At 43.0% G+C, this 19,834-nt stretch overlaps 1 protein-coding gene across 1 annotated transcript in view; it reads right to left on the bottom strand.

Moving 5' to 3' along the window:
• LOC135217559 (transmembrane anterior posterior transformation protein 1 homolog) overlaps positions 1-19,834 on the bottom strand; it is a 279,484-nt gene that overhangs the window by 17,255 nt on the left and 242,395 nt on the right. Inside the window, exon 10 of the mRNA XM_064253524.1 lies at positions 7,773-7,933. Within this exon, the coding sequence (XP_064109594.1) occupies positions 7,773-7,933 (161 nt within the window). The remainder of the gene's footprint in view (positions 1-7,772; positions 7,934-19,834) is intronic.

Below are 19,834 nucleotides of genomic sequence, written 5' to 3'. Positions count from 1 at the left end.
TCGTATTGTGCACATCCAGGTATCTCTCTCTATATACAGCCTTTCGTACTTCCCGCTCACTCTCACTTTCGCTACTACCATTCTGATCCCTCTTAACCTCGTCCGAATATAGGGAATCAACTTCCATACTAACATCCATGCTCCTCATTACGCTCTTCTTACCCTTCTTTCTACCCACCTGTTTCCACTCACCGCTATCCAAATCACTCTCAGCCCTTTCCCCAATGTATTCAGTCTTAGTCTCATCCTGTCCGTCATCCTTCCTAACCTTCTTTCCCTTAAATCGTCTTCTTTTCCTCAACCCCCTTCTATTCTTGTCCTCAGGTTTATCCTTATCCTGTCTCTTTCCCTTCTTCCCTTTACCTACCACACAAACGTCACCTTCGTCACTCGTAGTTTCATCCCCTCGCTCTTCCACTGTCTTTACCACCTTCTGGCCTATCACAAGACCCAGTAGGCCTACCCCCTACAGCTCCCTCTCCCATGAACCCCTTCATCATCTCCTGCACTGCATTCATCATCCCTAAGAATTTTTCATCCATTTTCTCAACCATTCTCTCTTCTGCTCCTTTCACTTCTTCTTTCATTTCCACTTTTGCACTCCTTAGCATTCCTCTCATTTCCTCTACTACTCGCTCTTCATCTCCTCACTCTACCCTTAACCTCTCATTATCCACTTCTAATTGTCCTCTTACTTCCCTCTCCAACCTCAACTCCTTCAGCCTCTCCACCTCACTCAATCCTTCCATCTCAAACTTTCTCACCACTCATACACACTAGCCTAGACCAATTGTCCTGCAGCTGCCACACCAACAGTCCCCTGTTCAGGCGCCAAAAAATAATGTGGCGGGATCACAAAAACAAGTAACCTCCCCACATAAACTTAACCTGCCTGGCCATCAAACCCACCCTCAATCACACTTTCCACTTAACACTAAAAACACAGCCGGACAATTGCCCCAATACCTACATACAGAACAAAAAACACAAACAGGTACTCACCGCTGGCTTCAGAATACCTAGGACTAGGCTGTGCTGTCGTCCACTGGATATAGGCTATAGGCTAGCCAACACACAACCACCGCCGACAACCAAACACAAATCAACCACCCGGGACCCACAACCCCACAAAAGCTCAATAACCCAACGACTAAATGCAGATGAACACCACCGCCTGAAAAAACACGACACCACACGACTTACAGCAGTACAACAACCCGCCAAAAAACCACCCTGCCCAACCACCACTAACAGACACAGAAAATGCACCACCAACCTTCTTAACCTCACCACAACCAGACAGACACACGCACAACAACTTCACAACCCCAAAATCTATCAAATAACACCCAAACAACAAAACACCAAAGGAAAACTGCTGCCAAAACCAACACTGACTTGACCACGCCTCACTGTTTACAACTCCTAGTAAAGACTTCCATTGACTACCTACAGAGTGCCACAACAGACATGCTTCCGACCGCCATCTAGCCACTCCCATTCATTCTTCCACCATCTCTCTCTCTCTCTCTCTCTCTCTCTCTCACACAACCTTTGGATGTCAATAAAATAAACCAATAAAATTACTCCTCCATAAAGCCTAGGTACGGAGAGAAGTTCCTTGCTATTGGAACATGATAGTAAGCGTCTGTAAGATCTATAGAGGTGGTGACGGCCCCACGGGGGAAGTAAGGTCCGTACCGGCGAGACTGTCAACATGTGGAACTTGTTGCAATGAATGTATGAGTTGAGACGGGACAAGTCAAGAATTACTCTTCTTTTTTCCGAGTCCTTCTTTGGGACACTGAACAGACGTCCTTGAAACTTTAGCCATTTCACTCTCTTTATGGCCTTCTTCTGCAGGAGATCTTTGGTATAATCTACAAGGTCCTTTGTTGGCCTCTGATAAAATTTGAATGGCGGAGGGGGCCCTTTCTCCCATTTCCACCCTAGACCTTTCGAGACTATACTGTGGGCCCATGAACTGAAGGTCCAGTGGTCCCGGAAGAGATATAATCTCCCTCCTACCTGCAGCTCTCACTGGTTAGATGCAGGTTTGCTGCCTCTGCCTCCGCGGAAGCCTCTACACCTTGGTCCGCCTCGTAGCCGTGAGCCACCTCTGGCCCTGCTACTTCCCGCATGCCTATTGTAGCTGCGAAATCCATCCCTTGCTTCATAGGCGGGGTTAAAGGCTGGGGAGGTCACTAAAGCTGTGGAGGTTGAAGGCTGTTGAGCTGGCGGAGTTTGCAGTAATACGAACTGCTGTTGCGGATGGGCCTTAGATGTTGAAGGCTTACCGATTTGTGAAACCGGAACCGCTTGCACAACCGTTTGAGGACGGGAGGCCTGGTAAGGATTGAATTGCCTTGGCCTCTTCTTGGGTCTGGTCTGGTGTCCGGGGGCCTCAAACTTTCGTTTGAAGGGGAGACCCCAACGGACCCGAAGGCTTTGGTTGGCTCTGGATGCCTCCCGAGAGATGTTGGCAACTTCGTCTTCCGGGAACAAGTTTTCTCCCCATACTGAGGATTTTATTAGTCTATTGGGTTTGTGCCTTATAAGAGGCACCCAGCCAGGACATACTTCCTACAAGCACGTCTCGCCATCGCGACTGGAAGGTCTGTAGTAGACCTTTCGTCAGGACCCGGACACCTGTTGTCACGGTATGTGGAAGCTACTAACTCCGCCGTCGTGACGGAGTTGATAGATCTTCCTAGCCTAGATCGTGCTTCAAATTCCGCCCTGATCAAATGGTCCGGAATTTTAGGCAGCCTCTCAGAGAATAGAGTGGAAACGCAATTCGGGTCAAGTTTACCTGCCGTAATCGTGGCCGGAACTTCGTCCCAGATCTCCCTACCTGGAGGGAAGAGAAGAGAAGTGGCCTCTGTCTCTTTCAGTACTGGTAGGGGTTTATCCTCTGCTGCCGCTTGTAGGGTTAGTTCTGCTACCTTGTCTGTACAGGGTGACGGAACATTATCTGGGGTCACAAACATGGTGAAAGTACCCTTGTGTGGCATCAACTTAGTGTTGATGCATACCCAGTCAGTGAGGGTGCAAAACCCACCCAAGCTTGGTCCCTAGGGAAGATCACTGTCTCCTTCGGGACCTTGGCTATTCTGACTAGCGCATGTTCTGCTAGTCTGACAAATTCTGGAAAGGGAAATTGGAGACCCGGCGGGAAGAGCTCAGTCTTCCAACGGACGGGTTCCGCACCCTTCAATAGTTAGCTTCCCATCTAAAAATGGGGCATGTAAAGCTAACCGCAACGGGTTGTTTTTATCAAATGGCGGCAGCTTTGACGCATCCGGCACTGTCATAGCCAGCGCCGGGGATCCAGAGTGGAGAAATCCGGTCATCATCTCCTCCAGGGGCCTGATCCTCTTGGCCAGTGATGTTATTGCCTGGCCAGGAGGTAGGTGTTCAGTGCCCGAGGCGAGTCGTAACAACTCAAGCCTCTCATCAACCGCTTCTCTAACCTTCGACATTAGAAGGTTAGCGAGGGTCTCATTGTTGAATCCAGACTCTGTCGCCTTGGATCTGGCGGACTTGGCTCTCAACCCCTTGGGGGGGAGAGATCGCTTGGCCACCGACCCGATCAGAGATGGACACCTATTGGAGGTTGCGTAGCCTACCACTGCAGGGGTGGTAGTCCGACTGGGCCTGTGGCCCGTCATGGTTGGTACAGCAACCGATCGGTGATCGCTCTCAACCAGGGGGACATGGCCTACTACTAAAAGTTGTATTAAAGGAGGCTAGGCCAAGATGAAAACAACCAGACCACTTATACAGACAAATATAATAATAATAATTATAATACTATCTAAATTTAATAATGAGGTATCAAGGAAGAGTTTTGCAAACAAGGTTAAGGAGGACTACCCAGTATGGATCTAGCCTAACCCTCCGAGATCACTACGGAACCGGACAGTTAGGCCAAATCTCCTCAAAGACATCATAATGTGAACATTAGCCCTCGACCAAACCTACTAAATTCGAATTTTTTCGATTCAGATTGGCAGGGAGGATAGGTCCAACAATGTGAAAGGATGGAAAGGTTTTTAATCCTTGATATCCTCCCCTCTAGCATTGTAGCGCCAGCAGGGGAAGAGGCATAAAGGGTACAGGGTTTGGGACACCTAGCCTACCTTCCAAGTCTGACCTAGGCTTGGTCCCGTTTTAAGCGGGGGGGGGGGGGAGGGGGGGGGGGGGGGGGGAGGGGGGGGGGGGGGGGGGGGGGGGGACAACTCTTCCAACCTCTTCATGATATTAAATCTACTTGCATATTTTACAATCTGATTTGGTTTTGGTTTGTATTAAACATTTAGTAAATCATGCAAAAGTCACATCAGGAGAAGGAGAAAGAAGGCTTTATCTCTCCTGTCCTGTGATAAATGCGACAGGCTACTAATAGCCTACCGATTTCACATTACGCCGAGATAGGCACAAACATGCTCTTGGGAAGCTGGGGGGGAGGGGAGGTCTAAACTAATCAACCTTCTTTAAAACCCCAGTCTTTAAACCCCAGAGTACATCAAGAGCGCGTTAGGCCTCTTAGGCCTCTCTACGAACCAATTCCAACTCGAATAATAAATAAACACGTAATATAAGATACATTTGATGATTGTATGAATAAAATTTTTGGTCTATATTAAATTTAAAAGGAAATTAATAAGTACCAGAGCTCCACACGTTCTGATGATGCTCCCGAAATGGCGGACACACCAACGTCCCCCCAATACATTTCTAGGGGCCGAAGGCCAATTTGGGAAGCCCCGCGACTGTGTAAGTTACGAAAACACAAATTGGGATACTCAACTTAGAAGAAGGAGGAAGTTCTGAAGATGCCATCGCTAAATCCAAGAAAACACGGGAGCAACAAGAAAAGCGTGCACTGGCTACAAAGTCTAAGTACAGGAAAGTAGATGGCGCGTGGGTCGGGTAGTAGTAGCAGGAGCGAGAGGGAGGAGTGGCCTTTGCAACAGCTCTTTCCACGAGAGGGATTTTGGAAAGGAATCCTCTAATTGGCAGAAGACCTGTGAATAGTGGCTTCCACTCGCCTTGTACTTTATACCCGACAACCTTTGGGTGCTCGCGCGAGGGTAACAACCTCAGCACACCATGCTAGCTTTTTTCTCTGGTATATTTAGAATCTATTTATACTTAGAAAAGTGAGCTACAGGAACTTTTCACCGGCGAACACAGGTCGAACCCAGAAATTTATCAGTGGTCTGGTTACACTACTTGATAATGGTTTTCATACAGTTTTGATGCTGCTAATGTTTTCAAGATGTTTTCCTAATACTATATGCAAGTGATTTTTTTGTCTTGCTCTGTATGTCCATTGAACAATTATTGAATGAATGATGTAAGTTCTTTTATCTTCCAGAACTCCAGCTATATTTCTGAACTGAGGTACAGATAAACAATCCTTTATCCAAAGTTCTAAAAACCGAAACCATTTTGTAGAGTAGAGCATCAATTTGTAAGGCTGCTGTCGGCAATAATTACTCAATAATTTGCTTTATATAATTATTTCTTCATGAAAACAAGAATTTAACAATTTTAACTTTATTATAGTGGTATGAAAAATCCCACACAGTGACATGCCTAATCTTGTTGGGTAGGCCTATACAGCCAGCACTGCCAATCAGCTGTTTAAATAGCTCAGCAATGCCAGCAGTGAAGCATTAGAAACTCAGCCCTCACAGTGAGTGAACATGCATTTGCATTTGCTATACATCCCTAATTTTCTTGTTTTTTTTTTTTTTTTATTATTTTAGACTTTGAAAATGTTGAAAATTACTGCAGATACCCCTCTTGGTAATGGTGAGAAAAAGAGTAAGTGTTTTTCATAATCAATAACACAGAAAGTGACAGAAACCTGATCGTTGTGTGTGTATGCACATTTGATAGAAGAATATGATGTAAGCATTACCACCATATATGATTTTAAAAAACAGAAAAACAAGTTGCTTTAGTTTCATAGTTTAAGTGATGACCATAAATTAAGGGCAAAAAATGAAGATCTTGATTGCTTGCCAATTAATGAATTTGACAGCAAAGAAGGAAGCAGGCGCCACTGAACAGTACAATGGTCATAAAGCTAACTAAAGTATATCACGAAGAACTAAACATTGAAGGCATATACTCAGAAGGTTGGCTACAGAAATTTAAAAAGCACCATGATGTAAAATATCTGAACGTCTGTGGTGAAAAGCTTCTGCTGATTATGAAGTAGCTGAAAATATCATTGAAGAATTTGCCAAGATATTAGCTAATGAAATCTTAGTCCTGAAAATATTTACAATGGATGAAACAGCTTTGTTCCAGCATTATGTCCCTAGAAAAACATTAATGACAAGAAATGAAATAACACCAACAGGATTTAAGGATGCTAAGGTCTGTTAACTGTTCTTGCTTGTGTTAATGCAGCAGGCACGCACAAGGTAAAGTTGGCTGAGAGTGGAAAGATCCAATGTCTGAGATGTGTTGAAGGTATATGCATACCTTTGTATTATTATGTAAACAAGAAAGCACAGGTAACTTGAGAAATCTTTTCTCACTGGTTTAATAACCATTTTGTACTAGCATCATGAGCTCATTGTGGGCAGGCTGGTCTGCAAGAAAACTAAAATTTATTTATTCTGAAAAAAACTGCTCCGTACAATCCCCTGCCAAACTTCTCAGGAAAAATAATGTTTTTGTAATTTACATACTTGCCTTCCAATGTAACGTCTATTTTACAGCCCAAGGCATTTTACACTTCCTGAAGATAAAGCCCTTAAAGACAAAGTATAAAGATCAATTTATAAACAGAATGCTGCTACAGTTAATAGAGGCACAGGATTAGATTAGATTAGTTTAGATTATAAAATTTTTGGCACAGCCAAGCGCTGGAGCCAAGGGGCCATTCAGCCCACAGAGGCACAGAAGTCCGAAACTGTGTAAAGGATGCCATTTATACAGTGTCCAATGCATGGAATAATATTGATAAAGCAACAAATCTGGCCTTCAAAATTGTTCGATGATGATTATGATCCTACAGATACCAACTTTGAAGGATTCTGTCTAACTAATGAGAAGGTGATATCCAACCTCGTAAATTACACTAAAAGTTTATAAGACAGCAATGTATATAAGTTAGAGGACGCTGACATTGAAGAAATGCTAAACACTGACAATGATGCACCTACTGTTCATTCCTTGAGTGATGGGGAAATTGCCAAATTGGTGCTGAATACAGATAATAATAATAGCAGTGAAGATGATGATGGCATAGTAAATACAGGAGAAAAAATCCTTATAGACAACATGGTGAAAATGTGTGATCAACTAATTGCTGGGCTTGAACAATGAGAATTTATCAATGAGCAAGAGACAATGGCAGTTGATGCAATTAAAGAAAGATTCCTTGGACATAAGCCAATGTTAATGACTCGGATGACCCTTAAAGAACTCTTTAAAAATACGGTCTGTCATAGTGACATATAGCTTAATTGTCCCACTATTTTATTATCAAATGTCATTTATGTGACATGCACAAGACAATAAAAGATAAGAGTTTGAAAAAATACTGAAAAAAATAGACATGCACAAATAATGCAACTACAAAATAAGTATAAAAATGCTACCAAATAATGAGATAATTGATAGAAAAAGTGAACACTAAATAATCACAAGACAGCCATGGTCCTCAGGCTATGACAATGAATATGGTTAGAGAACATTGCACTACTTCTGTATTATACCAAAGCGATGAAAATATATGTACATACCTGAAAGATAGCAGACACAGGAATCCAAAAAGGAGAACAAGGTAGGAAGCTGGATTATGCAGAGGAATAGACTGGCTTAACACACGATACATGACAACTCCAAGAGGCAGAGGGATAAAGCCCATGCGTCTGGCCACCAAGTCACTATGATCAGAATATGCCTGCAAAGACATGACATTGCAAGTATTTCATATAATTCAGACATATTTCTAGGTTTGGAAATACCTACATATAACTGCTAGTGTATCCATCAAGCTAAGCAAAAACATCTTTTTCAAACAATGCAAATTCATTCCTAAAGTGCAAAAAAAATTTTTTTTTTTTTTTTTTTTGTAAAAAACAGGTTTTGACAAAGGAAAACCCACTTTTGGTAGTTGCTATTGAGTCTTCAAAGAGTTACCCTCCATGGTTTGCCAGCGCCCTCCATGGTGACTTGACTAATATCAAAGAAATATCTTTTAGTCTGTTCTTGTAGCTGGTTATTGTGTCATAATGATAAACACTATGATACGTAATAGAGTATAATGGACTCAAAAGACAAGAAGGCATTTTCTCTTATCTTCAGTGAGGTTGAACCCAGTTATTCCCATGTCAAAATCTGGGAGAGGTGACTAATGCTCGATGCCCACTTATTTATGAGCGCCTCAGTGGCATGGTTGGTATGGTGTTTGCTTCCCACCTTGGTGGTTGCGGGTTTGATTCTCAACCATTCCACTGAGGAGTGAGAGATGTGTATTTCTGGTGATAGAATTTCACTCTCGACGTGGTTCGGAAGTCACGTAAAGCCGTCGGTCCCGTTGTTGAATAACCACTGGTTCCATGCAACATAAAAACACCATACAAACAAACAAACAAACCTTATTTATGACTAGGCCTGGTAAAAGACAACAGAGAGTAATAAACCATTTCTCTCTGTTGGTCAATGTAGGATGATCCCTTGCCAAATCCCATGCTTTTTCATCAGGGAGGTGGGAGGGTTTTGAAGACTTAACAGCAAATACCAAAAATAGGTTTTTCCTAACACCAAACTTGTTCTTTATAGCGCAGTTGCTGGTTTTGTCCTCTAGGGGCTTTACGAAGAAATTGACTGGTGACGATGAAAGACTTAAACTCTTATATTTTTAAACCCAACAACCCAGAGAAAACTAAAACCCCCCCGCCATGAGTTGCCTTTTTGATTGAAAGAAAGTAGTGTGTAAAGTTCGCCCTCATGTGCCCCCCGCCTTATGCCATGTCCTATCTATTTGCAGACAAAAATACTGCCTCATTGTGGTAGGAGTTGGAAACCCTTTGGAGCAAGCTTGCATTTTCAATAAGTTAGCGCAAAATTTCTGAATGCTGTGACTGGATTGGTCCAGTCACGTGTTCCAGTGGATCGACAAAGCAATCCCCCTTTTCTTTAGTTTCCTGGACCTCTGTAAATTCATGTAAATACAGTGCATTTAAACCTGGAGTCCATATTTTATGAAAATTCCTCCTTCCTCAGTAATATCAGCCTTATGCTTGAGGAGTTTTTTTTTTTTTTTGTTCTGATCCCTCGTCTTCCATTCAAGGCCAAATTTTTCAGCGTTAAACTACATTTCCTAGGAATGAACAAGGTGAAATCGGAATAATATATATATATATATATATAGTATATATATATATATATATATATATATATAATATAAGTACTATATATATAGATATATATATATATATATATATCATATATATATATATATATATATATATATATATATATACACACATACATACATACACACACACACACATATATATATATATATATATATATATATATATATATATATATATATATATATATATATATATATATATATATATATATATATATATATATATATATAAAGGTTTTTTGCCACAAAGGAAAATATGAAAAAGCGAGATAGCCAAGTACTTTTGGTCCTGTTCGGACCCTTTACTGAGGCAAACTGATTTTACAAAGAACAGCATAGTCAAAAGAAGGCTTAATATACAAACTGACACTACAGATTCATATGGCCATAATGGGCGATTTTCACTCTTACAGAAAGGAGGAGCCCCCAGAGGCTTAGCCACACCTTGAAGGATACCCGCAGTAAACCAAGTGATTCTTCCAGAAAACAGTACATTTTTGAAAAAAACATGGGAGCATATACAATTTAATATCATGAATTTTTACACAAATTTTCCCAACAAAAATTATTATTAATGAAAAGACGAAAGAAAATATAAATATATATATATCAAGCAAGAGAAAGAGGGAGAGAGAATATCAAACCAGAGAGAGAGAGAATAACTATATACATGTGGGACTAATTTATTAGTTGTTCACTTATTTTGAGGTACTTCATAAACATCTTACAAATATATGGGTCCAAATGGTACATTCCCAGACTAAGATTTAGGTTGTTTTTATTAGTGATTTGTATAATTGCCAATTCCAGTAAATTTCTTGAAACATAATCATTAGATCTAGCAATTACCGAGGTATCACCCCAATTAATACAATGAGATTTCTGGGCTTAACCTGTGTCGCCCTGTGAAATGGTTCCTTTGATACTATTTCTTAGGAATAAATATTGCTATTCATCCTAGAGAAAAAAGAAACAATATAATGCCAAGATAAATGCTTTCGCTCACCTCTAATAGAATGTCGGTATAGTAAGGAGCGAGTGGAATCACTACCAGAGGTCCCTTTGCCATTTAGCTTCTTCCTTCAGACAAAAAACCCCGAAACTACGGAGGAGCCGTGCTACAGCTCCCGGTTCTACTACTACCGTGAGCGCCTCCGACGCCTGTGACGTCATTCCTGAAGATAGCACGCATTGCCACCACACGTTGCTTTTTTCTTGTGCTGTGCAATCGCTTTTATTGGATTACCTCAAGATGTCTTCAGCTTCTGCTTCTAAGTTAAGTACTGTTTGGGGTTACTGATCTCATATTATGATGATCTTCGTGTTTTTTATATGTTCGGAGCCTTATCGGCCCGGTATGCCCCTCGACCGCATGGCGGTACGGGTTCTCTCTTTCGGTCTCCCATACCGTTAGGGATTTCCCTTTTCACAGTACTATTGATATAGTTACTTACACATAGTCTCTATATCTTTTATGCAGTTAGCTTATTAGTTAGGCCTTCACGGGGCGCGCTCCAACCGCACGGTTTGGACCTTAGCCTAGCTACACCTTACGTTGTTAGGAGTTTTTTATCAGTCATGGTTTTGAGAGTCATATCATTTATTTAATCTGATGTTCCCTCTTACCTACTCTAGTTCCTGATTACCGTTTATCTTATAAATTGGTACTAGGTTGGGCTAACATACACCATGCTCAGTATAGCGATTAACCTAACCCTGTTATCAAATGTGTTTTTACCGTTAGTTAGGCTTTCATACCCCAATTGTCGATTGGTGATTAGCCTGCCCCCGTTTTCTTGAACTAGAGGTTAGATTAGGCTAACATACCCCTTTCTTCGGATCGGCGATTAGCCTATTCTTTCTGATTGCTTAGTTTGTCATGTTCCCTGTGTTAGCCTAGCTTTAAGATATCGCTTTATTTTTATTTATTTTGATTGATTTAATTTTATTATAAGTAATCCTATATATATATCAGTGATATTGATGTTGTTCTGACGGCTCTTCCCCACCTCGTGTTTATCACCTGGCTGGGAAGACCACTGGTCGATCGCGGTGAGCCACCCGGTTACGGGGTCCTCCACCCGTCCCCTCCTTTCCCCCCTCCATACATTGCCACCCACGCTGATGGGTGATGACTCGTTTCTCACAGCTAGCGTCCGAGTCTGCATGAGAGGGGGTGACTCATGGGGTGGTGGGGGGAGCTCCCCCCTACTGGTGTTCTCCATTCATACATGTGTCTCGGGGGCTCGGGACCTTCTCCCCCTACTTCCTCCGTCCTCCTTAACTGGTCGCTCAGTGGGGAATGTTCCCCTACCCCACGTTCTTCCTACCCTTCCACCCCCCCCGAGTTCAGTCCGGCAGGTGTCACTGTCACTCTCCGCCGTACCAGACATAAGAGGGGGGAGGGGACCACTGGGTACCTATCCACCTAGGATAGTTCACACGAGCACTTACTGATATGATGGGTTTTTCTTTTACTTTATTTTAGAACTTTTTGCGTTACTCCGGGGTTTTTTTTATTTCTGCCTCTTGTCCTATCCCTCGCTTCTTCAGAAGTTTGACATTGCTCACTCAATATTCTTACCTCCGGGCCACACGGAGAACTCCGGGCCCTACGGAGTTTTATTTTACCCATATAACAAGTGAGCCTAGGCGGGGCAGAGACTTTCTTCCCCCCTCGTAACTTTTCTACGTAATATTCATACGGAGCGAGCCTTAGAGCCTACTCCGGCATTCTTTTGCATGCCATTTATACGTAGAACACTATCCGTCGGTCTTACTCCGGCACCCACGGATATTTTACATAATTATACCACCGGAGGTTGTCATTGGTACTCATGTATCCTTTGACTTACAGATGTTGTGCTGCCAGGAGATTGGGTGCAATGCCATCCTCCAAGACCCGTGCAGCCATATAGTTTGCCGCTCCCATACAGGATGTGCAGTAAAGGTGGAAGATTTTCTAGTTTGGCACCACGAAGCCTGCCAAACCTGCTACTTGCTAGTAGGCGATGCCTCACTAGTAGTAAGTTTTCTTAGCACTATCTTCATTCATTCATCACCTGGAATACTTGTTATTATTATATACTTTTCACATATGAGACACATATTCATATAGTCTCAACACAACAGACATTTCTCCCCTATCCTTTCCCTAACTCTAGACCTTTCTTACAGGGTTCTGACGAGAAGAAGAAGGCTTTGACTACTCTCAAAGCATGGGTAGGGGGATTTGGTAGGAACTCGAAGGGCCGCCCCTACATCCTTACCCAGGACATGGCGGACCTGGTATTCCCCGAAGCCAAGAAAGGATCAGTGGTGGACTCGATAGTAGCCGCCCCTTTGCTGGCCGATCTCCAAGTCATGATCTCCCTTCAGGACGGGGATTTTCCAGAGGACGTAGCGGAAGACGTCGCGGCAATGAACCTCGACGTCGAACCCATGGCTATAGACTCCATGGGTACAGGTAAGGGTGTAGTAGGGGTGGGCAGCTTCTGTGGTTCTCAGGGCCCTTTCCTGAGTTCCCTTTCTCCATCACCTTCCACTGATCCTTCTACTTCTACTTCTTTCCGGGGCTTCACTGAAGACCAGCGGTCTGTCTGTCCTAAGGTTGCTTCAGTGATCCCCAAGGCTAAGTCGACCGAGGAGAAACTTAAGAAGTCTCTCCCCAAGAAATCGGTCATCTTGGCAGACGCTGTAACTCCGACTCACCACCCCGGAACAGTTAGGTCAAGGGAGGCCTCTTCGTCTGCGTCGAGGTCCCCCAAACGTAAATCCCGTAAGGATCAGGCTCAAGTCCCTCCTTTTGATCCCGAATCCTTTTCGGCCAACATTCTGGAGCAGGTGGGAGTGATCGTAGGGGCCTTGGTAGACAACAAGGTCGGCTCGGTGCTCTCCCAGCTCTCCAGTTCTGTTACGTCTTCCGGCCAGTCGATCCAATCGCTGGCGGAATGGCTGGCTGCTCAGGAGAATGCCATCGCCGGGATTCAAACCTCGATCGCGGCAGGTTCCCCCCTAGCTGTGCCAACTTCTCCTCTTCCAATGCCAGATTCCAGCCAACTGCCGGAATTCAAGGCGGCCAACCCTTGGAGGATTGCTTCGTATGCCCCGTTTGTCAACGGAATGTTGACCATCGAAGGCATAGGAACTCAAAGGCGGGAGGACTTTGAGTTCCACCCCAGGGACCTTCAACCCCCATTCATTGGCTACGTCCGGCTAACGGAAGCAGCAATGATGAGAGAAGACAAAGTTCCCAAGGAAACAGTTATCCTTCCGAGGGAACAGGCACAGCAGACTCTAATGAGAAGTCTGGAGGAATGGGGGTGTGAAAATACCCGCATCACAGCCTTTAGAAGTTCCTTCACCATTTTCACTCCGGTGGAAGGGACTCCGCTACCACTTACCCTTAATGTAGTGGAAGCAACCTTTCAGGCTGCCCTGAAAGACGAGCCCCTGCCTCAACTACGGGAGACGAACCCACCTCTCTCCTAGTCCCAGGCTCCAAGACGTACTTCGAGGGGGCAGTTCCTACTTTTTCAGTAGGAAAACTCAAGGCGGACTGTGCCACCACTCTCTTTAGTGAGAGGCTTCCCAGGTTGTCGGACTCCCTCATCCAGACGGAGTACGACGCCCGGACTAGGCTCGCGAGATCCCTTTCCTCCATGACTATGGCGGAGATGACGGCTCTTGTATACCAACAAGAGCCGTTGTTTAAGGTTTTGGGCTAAAGGTCTGCTGCACACCATGCAGTGTGACCTTTTACGACTTCCTCATAGCCAGGAGGCAATTGTAGGAAGCACGTTCTGGCGGAAGCTACTATCCGCCATGAACCGAACAAGCTGATAGCTCCTCAATTTGGGGAACGGACCTCTTTCCAGCACCAGTGGTAGCAGAAGTCCTTCATGAGGCTTCAAAGGTCAACCAGTGACTCAAAGTCAGGTGGGACTGGTAGCAAGCAGAGACAGGAATCTTCTGGTCCTAACCAAAGGATCAAGAAGAAACCAAGAAAGTTCTCTCCCTTCCAGCCTTCTCAGCAGACGTTGGTTCAGGCAGTCCCAGCATCACAAGGGCAACCATCGTCGAAGGGTCAACAACAATACCTGTCCTGACCCCTCAGTCCCAGCAACCCCAACCCTCTACTTCCTTTGCTGTCTCTCCAGCCTACAACTCCAACTATGAAAGCCAGAACTCAGGCTTTCAATAGGTTGCGCGAGAGGTAGCAGAGCAAGAGGTGCCTCTCGATTCAGAGGGTCCGGCAGGGCTGCAAACAGAGGAAGAGGTTTCCGAGGAGCAAGAGGTGGCCGCCCCTCGGCAAACCAGCAGTGAGAGTCCCAAGGTAGGAGGGAGGCTGTACCTCTTTTCCGCCAGCGGTGGGGGTTCAGCCCTTGGGCTCAGAGTATAGGCCTAGTTGTGACCAAAGGCAGGTTGGAGTTGGTAGAGGACCCTCCTCCAACCAACAGATTCTATCAAGCACCAACAACGGAATTGGCAGAGTATACCCAAGACCTTCTCAAAGGAGTAGTCTCAAGAGTCAACAATTTAAAATTTCAAGGACGCTTGTTCAGCGTCCAAAAAGAAGAAAGACTCGGAAAACCGAAGAATCATCTTCAGACTTTGTCCCATCTGAACTTATACATTCATTGCGACAAGTTCAGGATGCTGACCGTTTCGCAGGTACGGACCTTACTTCCCCGTGGGGCCGTCACAACCTCTATAGATCTTACAGATGCCTACTATCATGTTCCCAATAGCCAGACACGTTTCCGTCCGTTCCTAGGCTTCAAACTAGGCAACAGATCCTGCTCCTTCAAAGTAATGCCATTCGGGCTCGAACATAGCCGCCCCCGAGGATCTTCACCAAATTGGCGGAAGCAGTAGTGCAAGAGCTAAGGAAACAGGAATAATGTAGTGGCTTATCTGGACGATTTGGCTTATTTGGCAAAGAACCCCAAAGAATGCAAGGAAGCAACGGTCAAAGATGATCAAAATCCTGGAACATTTAGGTTTTCCAAATAAACAAAACCAAGTCCAGACTAACACCGGAATCTCGATTCCAGTGGTTAGGCCTTCAATGGGATTTGCAATCGCGCACACTATCAATTCCGTCGTTGAAAAGGAAAGAAATAGCAGAGCTACAAAACAATTTCTCAAACAACAACAAACATCCCGGGGGGGAGGTGCCAGGAGAGGATCCTGGGCTCACTCCAGTTTGCATCAGTCACAGACATTCTGCTCAGAGCCAAACTCAAAGATATAAACAGAGTATGGCGCTCAAAAGCGAATTGCAGATCACGGGACAGACTAGCTTCTATCCCGGCGATCTTACGGAAACGTCTCCGCCCCTGGACAGAGACAAAGAATCTTTCAAAAGCAATTCCTCTACAGCTCCCTCCTCCATCATTAGTGAATCCACACGGACGCCTCCATAACCAGAGGGTGGGGAGGATACCTCCCAAGCACGTATAAAAGGTTCAAAGGAACCTTGGTCTTGTTAACATTCCGCCAGCTACATATCAATGTACTGGAGGCCATGGCAGTATTTCTCACACTGAAACGACTCCGTCCGCCCAAGAATTCACATTTCAAACTAGTTCTGGACAGTGCAGTAGTAGTACACTGCAATCAAACAGGGGCGGATCCAAGTCAAGCCACCTGAACCACGTCATGATAGCCATCTTCTCTCTGGCAAAACAAAAAAACAAATGGCACCTGTCAGCCACTCACCTCGGCAGGGTTCAAGAACGTAGTAGCAGACGCTCTATCTCGCTCCGTTTCGTTGGAATCGGAGTGGACACTGGACAGGAGTTCATTCAATTGGATCAGTCTACAAGTCCCCGGACTTCAAGTAGACCTCTTCGCCACAGAGTCAAACCACAAACTCCCCTGTTACGTGGCACCCAACCTCGATCCTCTAGCATATGCTACGGATGCAATGATCCTCGATTGGAACAAATGGAAGAAGATTTACCTCTTCCCTCCGGTGAACCTTCTCATGAAAGTTTTAGACAAACTCAGGACATTCAAAGGCCAAGTAGCTCCTAGTAGCTCCCAACTGGCCAAGAGCAATTGGTTCCCTCTACTCCTAGAGTGAGACTCCGACCCCTACGGATTCCCAACCCCAAACTAACCCAGTTAGTGCAAACTCAGACTGCGTCCGCTTCCTCAAGAACTCAGAAAACCCTAACTTTATGGATTTTCTGAAATTCGCAGCTATGAGGAATGCAGAAATTGATCCCCAGAATATTTCATTCTTGGAATCAGATAGATACTTCTCCGGCAATATGATTCATCTGTCAAGAAACTAGCAGAGTTCCTTAAGATGTCAAATTCTCAAGTCATGACAATGAACCTAGGCATAACTTTCTTCAGATCATTGTTTGAGAAAGGTTTAGCAGCAAGCACTATCACTAGACGACCAAATCAGCTCTTAAAAGATCTTCCAATTTGGTTTTAGCATAGATCTTTACGGGATTCGTATTTTACGTCCATACCAAAAGCTTGTGCTAGATTAAGACCGTCAACGAGACCTAAAACAGTCTCTTGGTTCTTAAATGATGTCCTCAAACTGGCCTCGGACATTAATAATGACTCTTCCAATTATATATCCCTCCTGAGGAAAACCCTATTTTTATTAAGTTTAGCCTCTGGAGCTAGAATATCAGAACTGTCAGTCTTATCAAGGGAACCAGGTCACATTGAGTTTTCCTCCCCTCAGGGGACGTCCTTCTATCCCCAGATCGCCACTTTCTAGCCAAAATGAAGATCCACAGGACAGATGGTCCTCGTGGAAAATCCTACCACTACCTCAAGACATTTCCCTTTGTCCCGTCAACTCATTAAGAGCCTACCTAAGTAGAACAACTCTGAAATCTTCAGGCCCGTTGTTCATTAGGAAGGAAGGTGGTACATTATCCCTAAAAGGGATCAGGCAACAAATTTTATACTTCATTAAACAGGCCAACCCAGAGTCCTTTCCTCGGGCCCACGATGTTAGGGCGGTGGCCACATCTATTAATTATTTCCAACACATGAATTTTGACGATCTTAAGAAATATACAGGCTGGAAATCTCCAACAGTTTTCAAAAAGCACTACCTAAAACCCTTAGAAGCCCTCAAATTTCCAGCAGTGGCAGCTGGAAACACAGTTTCTCCTGACTCTTAATAATTCCTATACCTTCTTGTAGCCTTCCCTTCTGCCTGCCCCATTGCACCCTTACTTAGTTTATTTGCCTCTATGTATTGGGTTACCTTGAGTTTTGCTATTGTTCATCATTCTAGTTGGATTCAGTTCCATTATTATGTATATATCAACTTACGATACTGTCTTTTGCCTAACCAGTATATAATTTGCTTGTTGTTAGGCTAAACTAATTTAGTTATAACCATGTTTAAGGGCTCATACTTTACCATAATTGTAAAGGACTGTAATTTTAGTTGATCATTATACTATTAACCTTACAAGTGTTTAACTTTACCTTCTTTATTATCTGTACTGTCCCTCAAGCTTGGTGTTTTAGCATTCTCTGGTAACTATTTTCACAGGACCGACACAGGTTTAAGCCCAGAAAAGGGTTTTATTTTGACGAAGGAAAAATCTATTCTGGGCAACGACCTGTGTCGCCCTGTGAAACCCCACCCTGTAGTTAGATTATCCTCAACCCACCTAATTATTACCCCAAGCTTGGAGGCTATCTTCAGGAATGACGTCACAGGCGTCGGAGGCGCTCACGGTAGTAGTAGAACCGGGAGCTGTAGCACGGCTCCTCCGTAGTTCGGGGTTTTGTCGAAGGAAGAAGCTAAATGGCAAGGGACCTCTGGTAGTGATTCCACTCGCTCCTTACTATACCGACACTTCTATTAGAGGTGAGCGAGCCATTTATCTTGGCATTATATTGTTTCTTTTTTCTCTAGGATGAATAGCAATATTTATTCCTAAGAAATAGTATCAAAGGAACCATTTCACAGGGCGACACAGGTCGTTGCCCAGAAATAGATTTTTCCTTCGTCAAAATCCCTTTTTTAACTCGGATAAACAGTGCACTTGAAGTCTGGGCTGTTCTAACTGAATACATATGCTGCTAAATCCGAACACATAAATTTTTACTTGACTGACCAACGTAAAACGATGGGCAATACTTACAAGGAATTTTGTAAATGATGTTGTTATTTGTTACGGGACTATTCTTAATTAGCATATCTTTAATGGTATTGTTATAAGAGAACACTACATTAACATTAAACGATTTAAATATTGATTTTATGGAATCGGCAATTATACAAATCACTAATAAAAACAACCTAAATCTTAGTCTGGGAATGTACCATTTGGACCCATATATTTGTAAGATGTTTATGAAGGACCTCAAAATAAATGAACAACTAATAGATTAGTCTCACATGTATATAGTTATTATTTCTCTCTCTCTCTCTCTCTCTCTCTCTCTCTCTCTCTCTCTCTCTCTCTCTCTCTCTCTCTCTCTCTCTCTCTCTCTCTGGTTCGATATTCTCTCCCTCTTTCTCTTGCTCGATATATATATATTTATATTTTCTTTCGTTTTTTAAATTAATAATAATTTTTGTTGGGAAAATTTGTGTAAAAATTCATGATATTAAATTGTATATGCTCCCGTGTTTTTTTCAAAATGTACTGTTTTCTGGAAGAATCACTTGTTTTACTGCGGGTATCCTTCAAGGTGTGGCTAGCCCTCTGGGGCTCCTCCTTTCTGTAGAGTAAAATCACCCTTATGGCTAATCTGGTAGTGTCAGTTTGTATATTAAGCCTTCTTTTGACTATGTTGTTCTTTGTAAAATCAGTTTGCCTCAGTAAAGGGTCCAAACAGGCCTTTTTCATATTTTCCTTCGTGGCAAAAAACCTTTATTTATACTTAGCATCACGTTTTATATACTTCGTGATCAAGTCATTCATATATATATATATATATATATATATATATATATATATATATATATATATATATATATATATATATATACATATACAAATATATACATATACATCACATACATACACACACACACACACACACACACACACACACACACCACACACACACACACACACACACATATATATATATATATATATATATATATATATATATATATATATATATATATATATATATATATATACATACATACATATACATCCATACATACTACATACATATACATATATACATTATATATATATATATATATATATATATATATATATATATATATGAATAACTTGATCACGAAAAGTATATAAAACGTGATGCTATGTATAAATAAAGGTTTTTTGCCACGAAAGGAAAAAATGAAAAAAACGCGAGTTGGCCGAGTACTTTCGGTCCTATTCGGACCAAAAGTACTCGGCCAACTGGTTTTTTCATTTTTTTTCCTTCGTGGCAAAAAAA

Source organism: Macrobrachium nipponense, chromosome 7 (genome assembly GCF_015104395.2).
Source record: "Macrobrachium nipponense isolate FS-2020 chromosome 7, ASM1510439v2, whole genome shotgun sequence".
NCBI lineage: Eukaryota > Metazoa > Arthropoda > Malacostraca > Decapoda > Palaemonidae > Macrobrachium > Macrobrachium nipponense.
Note: the sequence above shows the minus strand (reverse complement) of the source record. Positions and strands in the feature narration are given on the sequence as shown.